Source organism: Canis lupus, chromosome 1 (genome assembly GCF_003254725.2).
Source record: "Canis lupus dingo isolate Sandy chromosome 1, ASM325472v2, whole genome shotgun sequence".
Taxonomy (NCBI): Eukaryota; Metazoa; Chordata; class Mammalia; order Carnivora; family Canidae; genus Canis; species Canis lupus.
The window spans coordinates 73,542,849-73,557,616 of record NC_064243.1 but is presented as its reverse complement, the minus strand read 5'-3'; the positions used below and the strand labels follow the sequence as shown (position 1 = coordinate 73,557,616).

Here is a 14,768-nt window from a genome sequence, read left to right as displayed (position 1 = left end):
AGCAGTGTAAATATAAACTTAGTTTTAACGTAGTATGTATTAAACATTCACAAAAACCCTGGCTATTTGACATTATTTGTTTCTTCATAAGCTTAAAGATAGATATTAGATTTCTAGCTATAAAATGTTCCCTTAGGAAGTATAAGTGAAAGGAGTTCAACAAGTATTTTAAAATTTTAACTATTTAAAAACATCCCTGCGACACTAGTAGGGATCCTAAAAGAATAAAAACAACTACATGCAAAGAAAAAAAACCCCAAAACAAAAGAGGGGGAAAAATGCCAAAAAACCACAGTCACTACCAACCACCGTTTTTTTTTTTTTTTTTTTTTTTAACTTTCCTTCCTAAGTGATCATTCAGTATTGGTTAACACTCCACTGCCATTCTTATCCTGCACTTCTAAAACTACCGTCCTGCCCTGAAATTATCATTAAAATTGCCGATACATCATTAACAATTACTGTAACTAAGTTTGGTCACTAAACTATATATACCATTCATCCAATGAACATTTGTTATCTATTTGCAGAATATGGCTTTAGGCTGGCTCTTCAAGTTTAATAATAGGTACAGTACATTTTGACTAATAGTAGGTCACAGCAACGGACATCAAAATAAGAAAAAATGTTGGACATAATTCCACCAAAACACCTAATCTGTACAAGGTTCCATGGTATGAGCCCTCTATATAATGTACAACCTGTAATTTCCCAGAAATCCCCAATGTAAAATTTAAATGGTTAGACTATGATTATACTAGAAAAAGCCACAAGCTTTGTGGCATTTTCTAAAAACCTATCTATAAGTTGTTCTTCTATAAGCTGTTCTCATAAAACCATCCATGTTGGTTTGGGTTCTCTGAGGAACAAATGATAAAATGGTATTAAACGTGAAAGAGATTTACTGGGGAAACATTTTGAATTATGAAAGGGAAAAGTAGGCAGAGTTTGACACCTATGAAGGAGAGAGAGAAGGAAAGGAGGATTGGGTAGGAAGAGTCTCAGACAGCAGTACAGTCTGAAGAAAGTACTGGGTGGGCTAATGTCCTCCATCACACTCACTCACTGACTGGGAACAGCCTGGGAGAAGTAAGTGTAGCCTCAGCAGGAACAGAGGAGTGGATTCCATGGAGCAGCAGCTGGGGTTTTCAGTCAACTCTCCTCCTCCAGGAGGAGATCTGAGTGATGCATATCCATCGCTGCTACAACATCTTTTGGAAGTCTTTAGTTTTTTTTTTTTTTGTTAATGTTTGATGGATATAAAAACCAAAACTGTTTTCAGGCCACCAAATTTTACCTATATAGATATTTGATTTGACAGCTGTCATGAAACATGTTATGAAGTTAATAATATGTGGCTTAAAAATCTATACAGTGTCCTTTCATTCCCAATCCCCATATTGGGCAGGTTCTGGGCCTCTGGGTCTACTTTTTTCTTTGGTAACAGGATTAATATCATCTGGAAATTTTGTCAGTGGGTCTTTCCCTAAATTAGAATCTTCTGGTGCATCAAAACAACATTCTGGTAACTTTAGCCTCATAAGAAACTGTTTGACAGGTTTGGATTTTTCTCCTTGAGAACTCATTTTCCTCAGAGAATGACACAGAAGGGGTAATCTTGCTGCTCTCCATTTGGTGGCTGGGACGCCGCCAAGTAACCGAGCCAGTCTTGATACAGTCATGGTGCTAACTCCCACAGGGTCCTCTCACAGAAAACGTCTTATATGTTTCTTTCCTTTTTAATTCCAGTCCTTGTCATACGTACACATAATCTAAACACAGGCTTTATTATAGCAGGAATAAGCCTTATTCTCTGCTTTATTTTTGCCACTTAAGACGTGATCTTTCCATGTGATGAGCTATCACAATTATCATTTGCATATAATGCCTTAGCAGTCCACTATACCAATGTGTATCTACTACTTAACCCTTGCTAATAGCCATTTAGGCTGGGAATAACATTTTTAAAGGAAGAAGGGTTTTTTTTTTTTTTTGTTTAAAGTTTGTTCTGCCCAATGTGGGTGCTTGAACTCACAACCCAGAGATCAAGAGTTATATGCTCTGCCTACTGACCCAGCCAGGCTCCCCTTAAAGGAAGAGTTTTAATTCTAAATGTGAATAATCATTATTTTTTTTTAAGGAAAAAGAAAAGTATCCAGTGGCAGAAATGACTACTTAACAAATTCTCACTTCCTCAAAAACATCTGTGCTCCACTTCATTGCATGAGATGTTCTCAGGAAGTTTCCCCATGGTTAGGTTCACTGAGGTCCATAGGCTGTCACCTGGTAATCATACTGCCTCTACACAGGGCCTTATCTTAACACAGAACTGTGCAAACATTCTCGAGTACCAGAAATCAAAAGACTGCAACCAACACAGATGTAAGAAGTTTAAAAATGACCAAACTTCACTTTTAAAATACCAATGTCTATCTTAATGTGATTTTCTAACAATATCTACTGAACTTCTACTCTTGGATTCTATCTGCTTTTTTGAAGTATACTACAGTAAAAGTATTAGCCCCCAATCATAAAAAGTATGATTTCACCAAGCAGATTCTGATTCTCTTTAAGAGAATTGTTTCAGGAAAGCAATCCTGGAGTGGAAAGGCATTTGGTGAGAGCAGGAGTTAGAATGCTAAGTAGCCTGGGAATTTTGATGAGCTGAAGTATTCTCACAGTAGTCTCTTCTGTCCTGAACAAGAAGACAGAACTGCGGTTTTATTCATTCTCAGAGAAAGCTGAGAATATGTGTTACATATTCGGCATGATCAAGAATAAACTGTTTAGCTGAAATTCTAGAGCACATGTCTTAAGTATTGACTTGACTTAGCTTTTATCTTTGTAAACAAGAAGACCCAAGAAAGCAGGAAGTCCAACTACTAGGAATGAAAACAGATACTTACCGAATTTGGAAAACACAGCTTTAGTAGCTGGGGTTTGGAAAAGGGACTGCTTATGCCATCAATGACACCCTAATGAAGTGTTTGCTTCATCCTTTTCATGTCTTTGTCATCCCTCAAATCTACACAGCTAAACCAGTGTTTCACTGGATCTCAGTGTTTCACTTGGTCGATACATATATAATCTTTTTATTAGTTTATCCAAACAGAGTTGGCATATTGATACATTTTAGCATTTAGTAATTCTTAGGAGAAATGTGCCAGAACTACATTACATTGTAGTGTAGGTTGTACAACAGAACCTAGAAGCCACTCCTTAGTCTAATTACTAAATATCAGGAGTTTAGTACTGGATATAATTTACAATATTCCACAGGCAACTAATAATGCACTAAGGTGAAGGCGATACACACACCCTTATTTAACAATTCTGTGTCTAGGAGGCCAGCTTACATAGTGCACTAGACCAGGCCTAAGGCTTAGTCCTCTAAAACAAAGGGCCTGGCACACTACAGACACTAAATATTTGCTGAATGAGATTTGTGGCAGCATTGGATGTAAACAACCCCAAAGACCTTTAATATGGGGGACTGGCTACATAAATAAAACCTGTTCAGTAAAATACACAAATATATGCAGCCATAAAAAAGAAGGTGGGTCTTTCTGTAATAATATGGAAAGAACTTGAAGCTATACTGTTAGGGGCAAAAAACAAAGCATAACCACAGCATGTATGGAATGCTTTTCTCTAAGTAGGAAAAGAGATACACATACAAACATAACATTCATGGTCTAGTAGGCCAGTAGTTCCCCTCAGGGAATTATGATTGGTTGTAAAAACTAAGGAGTGGGTTGGTGCACCAGAATCTAGTGCGCACAGAGGCCAGAGATACAACTAAACATTCTGCAATCCACCTCCAACAAAGAATTAGCAGCCCAAAACATCAATAGTGCAGAGGCTGAGAAACCCTGGTGTAGGCAGATAAAAATGTACAGATTGTCTCAGGAAGGACACTTAAGAGGTGGCCCCTTAGAAGAATGAAAGATAAGAGCTTGTGGTCACAAAATGACATCTTTTTCAGTGAATACCCTATTATATTTTATCTGGATTTCGAAAATCATGAGTATATTTTACTTTTTAAGTAAAAATCTGGGGATCCCTGGGTGGCTCAGTGGTTTAGTGCCTGACATTGGCTCAGGGCATGATCCTGGAGTCCCGGGATCAAGTCCTGCATCAGGCTCCCTGCATGGAGCCTGCTTCTCCCTCTGCCTGTGTCTCTGCCCCCCCCTCTCTCTCTCTCTCTCTCTCTCGAATAAATAAATAAATACAATCTTTAAAAATAGTAAATAAATAAATATCTCTAACCAATGAAGACACACTGTTTATCAGATAAATTCACTGTGAAAATACAACTTCAATTTTTTATTGAATATTCATCTGATTAGTATTACTTACGTGTTCAGGCTTATCTTTAAGTAGCTGTTTTATCTTGTTTACTGCTGAAGGGGTCTGAAAAGAGAACAAGTTATTAAGTTTTTAGCTATGAAACTTGCTTTCTTTAAAGCCTTATAGTTCCCTCATCTTTTTAAGACTATTAAAGTCTATCTTTAGCAAGTTCATGTGACAAATATATTCCATTCTTGCCTGAGCATCTTGGAGCTTTTATACACAAACATATGAACTCTCCTCAAATCAAAGTATTCTATTTTCATTTTTAAAATACTTTCTAGCAACATTTGAATCTTGTTCCCCCTAGTCAAGGTCAGCTCCCTGCCTTAAGTTCTCTGGTGCTCTCTACTTGCATCACAAATGTAATTTTTCTAGGCAGCATCTATTTTATGCCCTTCCTGCGTGCTCAGCAACAAGCACAATCCCTGACATACACAAGGCGCTCAACAGCCAATGAATCAATCAAGTAATCACTGGGGAAGCCAATCTTCAGGTATTTTTTCTTTGGATTATTAACTCTTTCGTGTGTGTGTGTGTTTTGTTTACCCCAAGTCTATTTCAAATCCATCAAATGCATAGAGGAAACAACATACCAGTATCAACCCAGAGGGTGCCTCTTGTATCAGTCCCATCACATGTTCACACAGATACTAAATGTGGCTTAAAACAACATCTCAGGGATGAACAGAACTGAGCTAGTCAACTACAGAAACAAGAAGGGAAGCATTTTTTAGGAGCACTGCTGTTTAATAATCCGGTCCATTTGTCCTCAAAATGGGGAAAATGCCACAATAGATTATATGTGTATGGGTCAGCATCACTGACCCCACTTTCTTGAAAAGGGCAATTTTCCAACATCTATCGAATTTCTTCCCTTGGATCCTATCTGCTTTTTCATGGTGCTGTTGTGGACAAAGTCTGTTTCAGGGCATTCCTGTCCTACTTCCTAGCCATGTCCAAGCCTGTTGCTTGGCTTAAATCAGAGAACAGACTCTCCTCCTCAGGATTCTTGTGAGGATTAAATCAATGAGTTCATGAAGTACATCTAGAACAGTGCCGTACATCTAGAACAGTGCCAGGCACAAAGAGCTCAATATAAACCAGCTACTTCATAATGATGACAGTATATTAGTGAAGAGATCAGGTCCTTCCTACTTTGTTTTCAGCTTCTTAGCCGGTACTGCTGTGCAGTTCTCCAGTTTTTGTACTGGTATTGTATTAGTTTATGAAATCCCAGAGACTGGATATCATGACCTATGGCTTGGAAGTAACTGTAGCCCAAACCCGAGCCTATGCTGAGGGAGCAGACAGAGAATGGCCCCAAAGTGTGCTCCTCTGGCCTGTCCAGTGGGCACTTGGTCAGATGAGGATGTTGAAGAAGAATCTGGAGCCAATTTGAAAAGCCATGAAACCAATTTAGAAGGTTGAAACTAGAATTTTTTAAAAACATAAACCAGAAGGGAAAACAATGCATTACATTTAATAAAGAGGTATGTTCAGTGAAATTCTGACTTCAATTATTTATATACAGTAAGTGTGCACATATATATTTTGTATCCATGTTTAAAAAGAAAAAGGTTAAAATTATCACCACCAGTAGGTGGTTAAAGCCCTTTTCCCACCATTCATTCTACCAGAACAGGAGCCAACCAGTGTGACAATAGTGGACAACAGGGAACAGTATGCTGCGGGAGGAAGAAGGAAACAGAGAAGAACAGAATTATGGTGGGTTTTTTTTTTTTTCTTTTGAGATCACAGCCATGTCAACCTCAAATACTTACAGAAATATTTCTGACAAAAAAAAGGGGGTTAAAAATATTCATTTACCCTCTAAACAACTGTAGTAAAAACTAGCTTCTGTTATTTTCATGGTCTTATTTCCCCATAATGAGTACCAAAGAAATTAATCTAATTACCGTCAAAGAGCAAAGGATTTCCCAGAAGTTAAAAAAAAAAAAAAAAAAAAAAGGCACAGCCATGGGAAAATATTTATTCCAAGTACTTGTCATGTAATGCTGGGGAGTCAAAGGTGAGAAGGGTTCATTGCTGCATGACCAAAACAAGGCGGACAGGGTGTACACACTACTCTCTGTCAATAGCCCAATGTTTTTACCTTAGGTAACTGAATATTCAGTTACCTTACCTAATTTGATTTTACAAGATAATGTATTTTCCTCTTTTCTCAACTCTTAGTAGGAAACACTTACACAGTGTAAACAAAACCAATTCAATTCCAAAGTGGCTGACTTCAACCTGTGTGCTTGGGAATGGTCATGATAGGAACAAGAATGAGTCTTTTTTTTTTTTTTTTTAGAATGAGTCTTTCTTAATATTCCTGTGTCAGGTCAAAACCAAACATACTCCATTGAGAGGAGTATTATTAATAATGGCAACCTAGTTGAGCAGTTACTTAAGGGGAAAGATATGGATCTTACAACTTTCCAAGTGAGGAATTTGATTTTCAGAACAAGTCAGAAATGACTAAAAGGGAACACGTGGCACTTAAAAAAAAGTTAGCTACAAAAAGTACTTTCTGTATCTCAGGACCAGGCGGAAGCTGAGGACCCTACCGGGCTCTATATCTGTTTGCATACTCTGGCAACTTTGAAGTACACTCAATCTGGCAAAGAGTCCTGAGAACATTACAACTAAACATGCTGCAGGCCTGGTAGCCTTCCAATTTCCGTGTACTCCCCCCAAACAACTGGGACACCTATACTTTTCTAAGAAATTTATGTGTAACTAATGATTTATTCACCTGAGATTTGGCCAATTAAGTTAAAACTTAAGATTCCTGAAACTCAATGAAAATGTAATGATGGTTTTTAATCTACACATAAGTATATAACAGAACAAGACCAAAGGCCCTTAAAAACAGCAAAGGATTTAGTCTTTTTACAGTAGAAACTTTTCTTTTCTTTTTTTTTTTAAAGATTTATTTATTTATTTATGATAGACAGAGAGAGAGAGAGAGAGAGGCAGAGACACAGGCAGAGGGAGAAGCAGGCTCCATGCCGAGAGCCCGACGTGGGACTGGATCCCGGGACTCCAGGATCGTGCCCTGGGCCAAAGGCAGGAGCTAAACCACTGCGCCACCCAGGGATCCCCAGTAGAAACTTTTCATCCTCAACTCTATATCCTTAAGTAACTCCCAAGACAATTTTAATAGTTTGCTGTTCAAGAAAACAAAATTAAAATCAGAGTAACTCCGTAATTATGTATACTAAGCAAGTGTCAACAACTACAATCAATCTTCATGATAAATGTGGCATTTTAATGATTAAAAGATAGTAGATAGCCAATGAACAAAGTACAGTATATATTAACTCATTCTTTAACAGCAATGGACAGCATTATGGTGTTTTTCCTTTTGTCTTTTCCTATTAATCTGTGTATGCTTTGTAGCCTATGTTTTAAACAGTTTAACATGTTTTCCACATAATACATAGTAATAAACATATATTAACCATTTACTGAGTACCTCCCAGGTTGCTTAATGGTTTATACGCATCATCTTATTCTTACAATTCTGTGATTTAGGTATTAAAGATTACATAATTGGCACAGGATAGTTATGAAGAATGAAGAGTTATGACTCCTTAACTTTAAAAAAAGAGCATTATTTACAGTGATTACATAATAGTTCACCAAGTGGATGTACTCACCAACTGGATCTACTCTATTTAACCTCTCTCACTGTTACACATTTAGGGTATTTCCAATTGTTTCCTAGAGAATACCCCTAAATTGCCTAAATATACAAATTCCTGCTAGGTCATTGTTCCTAAGGACTTCTGGTACTTCTCCTTCAATGAATTAATAGCTCCTTATTGGGGCTCAAATAACGTATTATTTCCTAGTCCTCCTCAACCAGGTGCCACTAGAAAGTTAAGTCCTAAGTCATCCACTACACATAATGAATTAGCTTCTCTCTGTGCATGAAGAATGATGCTATGTACCATCATTCTCTTTGTGCTTTATGCACAGCTGTAGGTATGTCCCTAATCCTAAATTACAGTTGCACTAATTCTAATTTGTAGAATGATGGAAATAAAAGCCTCTGCCAGTAGGGCAGTGTTAAATCTTCAGACTCTTTCAACATATTTTACTCTGGCTCCTACAAATTCAATGTCACTTGTCAATTCCTGGGTAGAGTAGGAACAGCATCATCTTTGGAGGTTCTCTGCAGGTGTCCAAAGGAACTCACTTTGATGTGTTGAGGTAGTCTTAAAACAATCAAGGAACCATCTCTGGTTGCATAAAAGTGTTAAGGGCAGCCTGTCACCAGACTAAGCCTTCTGTTCTAGCAAACCATCAGTCCTCTCCTCTCCTGGATTAACATCAGTTAATGTGGATACGTGGGGGTTGACAGCATGGGAACCATGTTTTCATTTCATCCAATTCCTTTTCCTAGCCTGTTGACGACCTGTGGTAGGCTCCACAGGTACAGCACTGACGAATTTTCACCATGTCAAATTCCTGATGCGAAGTTTATGTATCTGGATAACACTGATCTCTTCCTACCCATTTTATTGAATCCTCTCTGGTTTCATTTGCCTTCATCTGTATTCACTCATTAGCCCCTTGATCACCTCCCTGCTTTTGCACTCAACAGAACATGCTGGGATTTAAGATGTTTGCAAAAACACTCAAAAACCAAGAAGAGACAGCAATTCATTGCATGCCAAAGTGTCCTAAGACTAGGGAACATATGCTAGGATTAAAATGACTGCAAGCCTGCTTGCAGGCCACTGGTGAAAAGCAGCAAGGACTTGCGTTTTTCTTGGCACCAGCTAAGACTACGGGGAAAGGAACTTCTAAAGTTAGCCAGTTAAACAGGCTATATTCAGACAATGGACTTTGGCAAGTTAATCAGAAAGGCAACACGGAGCACTTGTGAACTAAGAATTGACAGGATAAAGAACTGACACAATCCTGCTAGCAGAACTAGCAGGGTAACAACAGTCATGAAGCAGGAGCAAGGGTAGAGAGTGCAGGTCTGAGAATATACGAGCTGTGTTATTATCCCTAGTAATTCTAGGGGTGGCAAACGCCTGGCCCACATCCCTGTCCCTGGAGAGTGGGAACTCTGTAACTCATTTATTTCTTGCCCTGAAACACAGCAGGTCTTAAATGTCAGCTGAATGACGAGGAATGGAGAGGAAGGGAATGACTCAGAGATTTTGAACAAGAAGGTGACATGCTAAATGTTGGACAAAGGCAAAAAAAAAAAAAAGTATCTCTGTACCTCCTCTTCCTGGCTCTACCATCACCAGTGGTAGAATTGTTTTCAGTTCCGAATTTTTTTTTTTTTTTTTTTCAACTGAGACCGCAAGATACAAAGTATGATTCGTGCCCTTTAGTTCTTGTGATTTCAAGACCTTGGAGAATTCTAAGATCTGATGTTGTATTCCATCGCTTCTCGGCCTTTTGGCTAAGATCAAGTGTGATGTTGTATTCCAGACTTGAAAGCAGGCTTGGTGGTACAGAGAATAGTAATTCAGAATAACGAGGATAACCTCTGCACAGGCTGAGAACACTGATCCATTATAAAAACGAATTCTCCCACCTGATCACCACTTCCTTCTATTGTGCTACAACTAACTTTCTGACAACGGCTTTCCTACAGCACTGAATCCGAGATCCACTGTATTCTCCCACTCTCTAGGTGCTCAATACTTGCACAAAGGCTTCTCCTTAACCGAGAATGTTGAACTAATCATAAGCTTCCCTATGAAATCCCAACTCTTTCAAGATGGCAAAAACAAGCAGCTGCCTAAGAGATGCTGAGTTTTCTTGGGGTGAAATGTCTTGAAATTAGATAAAGGTGATGGCTGCACAGCACTGGGAATGTACTTAAATGCCACGGAATGGGACATTTCGAGGTGGTCAATTTCACGTTACGTGAGCTTTCCTTGTGTTAAAAAGAGAAAAACAACTGCGCGGCGCACCAGGGATGCCATCTGCGGTGCGGACTCGGGCCCTCCCAGCGCGCTCGACCTTTCACCTGGAGAACGTCCAAGGCTCGCTCAGGGTAGAGATTTTTATCCTTCTCTGTCCTTTGTGAGAGCCGCCCAGGGCCGAGGCCCGCCGGAGGGGCAGAGGGGGTTTCAAAACGCCTCCCCTCCCCGACCCCAGGGAGGAAGCCTTTGTGCGCCACAGCCTTGATCTCCGCGAGGGGTGGGCTCTGAGGAAGCTGCGCCCTCCCGTCGTCCCCCGGCGAGCTCCCGCCCTCCCGGCGCCCCCCCGAGGGAGGGGCCCGGCCCCCAACCCCGGCCCCCAACGCCGGCGCCCCAGGGTTCGCGGCGGCCGCCTCGCCGGCCGGGGACTCACGCACACGCGGCGCCCCCCACCCCACGCACGCGGCGGCGCGCGGCCTGTTGGGAAACGTAGTTCCCCGGGCGCCCGGCTCCCGCGGAGCGGCCCCGCCCGGGCTTGTTTACCTCTGCAAGCCGGGGAGAGGAGAGCAGGGCGGCGAGGCGGCGGCCGCGGAGCGGGCCGGGCGCCCTGCCGCCGTGACCTCCTCGCGGGGGCCGAGGTGAACCAATGTCACCCGTCCGACCGCGCGCCCCGGCCACTCACCAGGGTGAGGGCGGCCCGGGTGGGCTGCAGCTTCCTCTTGCTCACAGCCCGGACAGTGGCCCGGACTAACGAAGCCGACATCGTCGCTGTCCCGGCGCCCGGGTACCTCGGACGGGAGCTCGGCCACCTCAGCCTCTCTCCATGGACACGGCGGCCGCATTGACGCCACAGGCTCCGGCGCACGGCGCCGCAAGTCCCGCCCCGCGCGGGCCCGCCCCGCCGCCGCCATTGGGCGGGCCGCGTGAGTGACAGGCGGAGGGCGGGGCGCGGCCCTGGGCCGTGGGCACGTGACGGGGGGCCGCACGGGCCGGGGGCGGGGAGGGCGGGGGCGACGGGCCAGGGGTCTGCGCCGGGTCCGCCTCGGCGCGGCGGGGGGAGTGGGCTTTGGGCCTGTGGAGTGACTGCCCCCGGGCAAGGTGCGGCGTCACTGCTTCAGGACGCCGGGCACGAGAGCCGTGCTCTCCGAGGCCTGGGGACTCGCGTTTGTCTTCCCTTTGGTCCCGCTGGGCAGCGCTTCCGAGCACAGAATCACGGCCGAGGCGGGAAGCCAGCGGCCCAGCCACCCCCTCCTCCAGGGCCGTGCTGCAGGGGCTGCTGGAGGACGGTGCTCCTGTAACTTTGGCTTCTAGGTGCCCGCGGACGGGGAACCCAACCCAGCCCGAGGGTGTGATCGGGCCGCTCCGCAGCTCTCAGGCGAGAACCACTGAATGAGCGTGGTGGACACCTGTTGTTTGTCCGGCCTGGTGGCCGCGCCAGGGCTTCTGCCTCTTAATTCTGCATGACACCAGGTACACGGAGGACGCCTGGTAAGTGGAGAGCCCAGGAACGGAGGAGAGGTCTAGACAGGACTCGGGAGCAGAACAGGAGGGCGGGGCTTTTCTCGTGGCCGCGCTTGTAGGGGGAAAGGAGGTGCGGCGGGGGTGGTGCTGGGGAGGAGAGCTTCTTGCTCAGTGTTGCGGCGTGGAAAGAACTAATCAGTGAAGTGTGTTTTTAGAGCCCAGTTTAGCTTTCACCCCCCTAAAGCCTACAGGATTGGATGATTCAAAATCCCCTTAAGTAGTTCTATCTCCGTTACTGAAATACGACTGCATGACGGTAAGAGAACGGTCCTCTTTGCCTCACCGTTTGTTAGCAAACGGTGAGGTTAGGGGATGGGAATATGTTGGGAGTGTCTTGGCTTCACCTGACGAGCTGGGTGGGTGATTTGGCGCAGGTGTTTTACTTCTCATGCCCTTCCTACAGACGCGGTGAAGATGAAATGAAAGGCCCTTGGAAGGGTGTACCAGCAACTCAATAAACGTTGCTAGTTTTTCGTGGATATTTAAAGAGGTCATCTATTGTGAAACTGATACAATGGTGGATAGACATGCCGTTATACGTTTGGCCAAACCCATAGAACATATCAGACCAAGAATGCATCCTAATGTAAACAATGGACTTTGGGTGATAATGTTGTGTCCACATAGGTTCCTCAGTTGTAACAAATAACCCCGCACTGGTGCAGGCTGTCGATGGTGGAGGATTTGGGCTCAAATGGGCCGGGGAGGGGGCGGGGGGCAGACGGGTATGTTCAAACTCTGCACTCTCCATTCAGTTTTGTTGTGAACCAAAAGCTGCTTCAAAAAATAAAATGTGTTAATAAAATGTTAAAAAAAAAAAGATGCCATGTATCATTCTTGTTGAAATACCATAAGGTAGTTGTGTAGCATTTTATAGGTTTCAAAAGCACCCTTGGGCACACGGTCTCATAGTAGCCTCACAATTTTAGGCTGAGTAGGCAGGAGCTAGTTTAAGTAGGATGGCTAGTTTAAAAATGATGCATAAACTCCGGCCTTTTAGGATAATGCATTAGAAAAAGATTTTAAAAATCTAGTACTAAATTTGGATTTAGGATCCCCATGTATGTTTAAATCTTTCATCTATTTAATACACACTACTCAGTTTTTAACTTGGTTGGCTGTTTTGCATGTGAGTGGTAAGTCACATAATCTACTTGTTAGTGGGGTCAGGCATACCTAATGTTATTTGAACTGCTGCAGCTTCCTCAGATAAACTGGCATTAAAAGAAGGTTTTCAAGACTATATTAAGAAATATGTGGGCTCCCTTATCTCAGGGCAGCAGCTGTCCTGGGGTGTCATGAGGAGGGTATGGTAACTATAGATGGAGTTGGCAACCACTTTTAGATTTCCACCAATAGGTTAAAAACTTTATATGGGAAAATGTTCAATGGTGCACTTTGGGCCTTAGTTTCAAGAGTTTTAGACATTTCAAAAAGTGTTTTTCCTATTAAGGCCTCACTTCTCTGTGAAAGGGCAGGTGTGACTTCTATTTTTATAGGCAAGGAAATTGAACTGCCATGATGTTAGGGGGGATTGTCACACTCTCAGCTGGAAAACCAGCAGACCCAGACCCTAATTAAGTCTAGAATTCCACCCAGGGAAGCATGCTAAATTCTTGTCTGTTGTCTAAACATACCTGCTTTTGAAGAAAAAAATACTGAGCACATCTTTACAGTTTTATGGGACTTTGTTGAATTGATTGCTTTCCACAGTTTTTTTTTTTTTCTTTTTGCTATGAACTCTATCGACCTATCTACCCAGGATTTTTTTTTTCCACTTAGGAAACTTTTTTTTTTTTAATATTAAATAGAATCATTTGTGAAACACATTTGAAAATGAAAAGTAAACTGAAGTGATGTCAGAACATTTTAGTAACATCTCTGTGTGCAGATTGTTGATAACAGTACCCACTGAGCAAGGGATTAGAAAGTGTGGACTGGGGCTGTAAAAATAGATTTCATTTTCTTGTTTACTCGAGAGAAAGAAGAAAGGAAATCATGCTAGTGGAGCATTTGTGAAATTTGTGGAGGGACAGGCCAGCTGCATTCGAATGATAACTATGCCCTGGGAGCAGGCCTCAGCATGGAGCAGATGCACCTGTCCCCTAGCTGGGGAAGGGACTGTGACTGGCGCCATCCATTCTCCAGGCCTGGTAAATACTGGTCACTGTCCCATTGGGCCAGTGTGAGGGACTGAAATCTAACACAGGAATGAGAATAAAATGTAGGAAGCTTTTAAACATTCTTCATGGTTTCCATAAAAAGGAAGATAATAAACTTGAATGAGAGGAAAAGGGAAGGTGGCGGAGTTAAGTGAGGATGATTAGAAGTGAAATGACAAAATTCATGTGAGAGCAAACAGCAGAATGAACACCAAATCCGGCCAGTCATGTAGAGATTAAGTTTTCCTGGCATGAAGGAAAAGAATAATAAAGAAATACTGAAAAAGGAAAAAAGTTTTCTGAGAAAAAAAATTAAGAACATACCTTCCCAAGTTGAAAAAAACCAACCACCAAAAAAACCAAACTGGACTAGGGAGATACATGGGATTCGCTTTTTGTTTTAGACAAAAGTGACTAACATAAAACTTATAGGGACAAATAAACACTGAAGCACCCAACCATAAAAATAAAACCTACAAAGGAACAAAAATTAGGCTGGCTTCCGATTTCTACTAGTATGCCAGAAGACAGTATTAATAAATAGGCTTTCCAAAGAAAGTGTGACAAGAATTGTGTGCCAAGTCAAGCTCATTTTCATGCTGAAGGCAGGAGAAATCAGAAAAGCAAGCTTCTGCCCAGGGTACATAATTCACGAGATTAATTCTGGACTTTGGGTTCATTCAAAATGAGTAAGGAACTAATCTCTTCTATCACAACTTCCCAAATTCTGTAGGTAATTTTGATAGGATTCTTCTTTAACTGGAGCATGTCTGTAAGTGGGTGAAAGGAAGGACTCTTCTAACTGGGAACGCTTGCCCAGCAAACACCCTCC

The 14,768-nt window shown here is 42.4% G+C and overlaps 2 protein-coding genes and 1 long non-coding RNA gene across 7 annotated transcripts in view; 1 reads left to right on the top strand and 2 right to left on the bottom strand.

The window, feature by feature from the left end:
* On the bottom strand, positions 1-4,353 carry LOC112644625 (succinate dehydrogenase assembly factor 4, mitochondrial-like). The gene has a single exon (XM_035700207.2). It carries the CDS (start codon positions 1,680-1,682, stop codon positions 1,383-1,385), a length of 300 nt encoding a protein of 99 aa, XP_035556100.1. The 5' UTR covers positions 1,683-4,353; the 3' UTR covers positions 1-1,382.
* The window catches only part of ISCA1 (iron-sulfur cluster assembly 1), a 57,291-nt gene extending 46,130 nt beyond the window's left edge, over positions 1-11,161 (bottom strand). Inside the window, exons 1-2 of one of the 4 annotated variants that reach the window (XM_025423178.3) lie at positions 10,936-11,161; positions 4,360-4,413 (exon numbers count right to left, since the gene is read on the bottom strand). In XM_025423178.3, the coding sequence (XP_025278963.1) occupies positions 4,360-4,413; positions 10,936-11,016 (135 nt within the window). In that variant the 5' untranslated portion in view covers positions 11,017-11,161. Of the gene's footprint in view, positions 1-4,355; positions 4,414-10,360; positions 10,612-10,935 lie in introns of those variants that run through there. The other 3 variants (XM_049116087.1, XM_049116079.1, XM_049116073.1) reach the window with 3 other exon arrangements.
* Positions 11,162-11,250: 89 nt separating this feature from the next.
* On the top strand, positions 11,251-12,253 carry LOC112644626 (uncharacterized). 2 transcript variants are annotated; one of them, XR_007413974.1, is made up of 3 exons: positions 11,260-11,741; positions 11,930-12,030; positions 12,178-12,253. It is a non-coding gene; the product is annotated as an uncharacterized LOC112644626 (long non-coding RNA). The 2 variants fall into 2 exon arrangements; XR_007413973.1 differs by having other exon boundaries at positions 11,251-12,030.
* Positions 12,254-14,768: the final 2,515 nt, after the last annotated feature.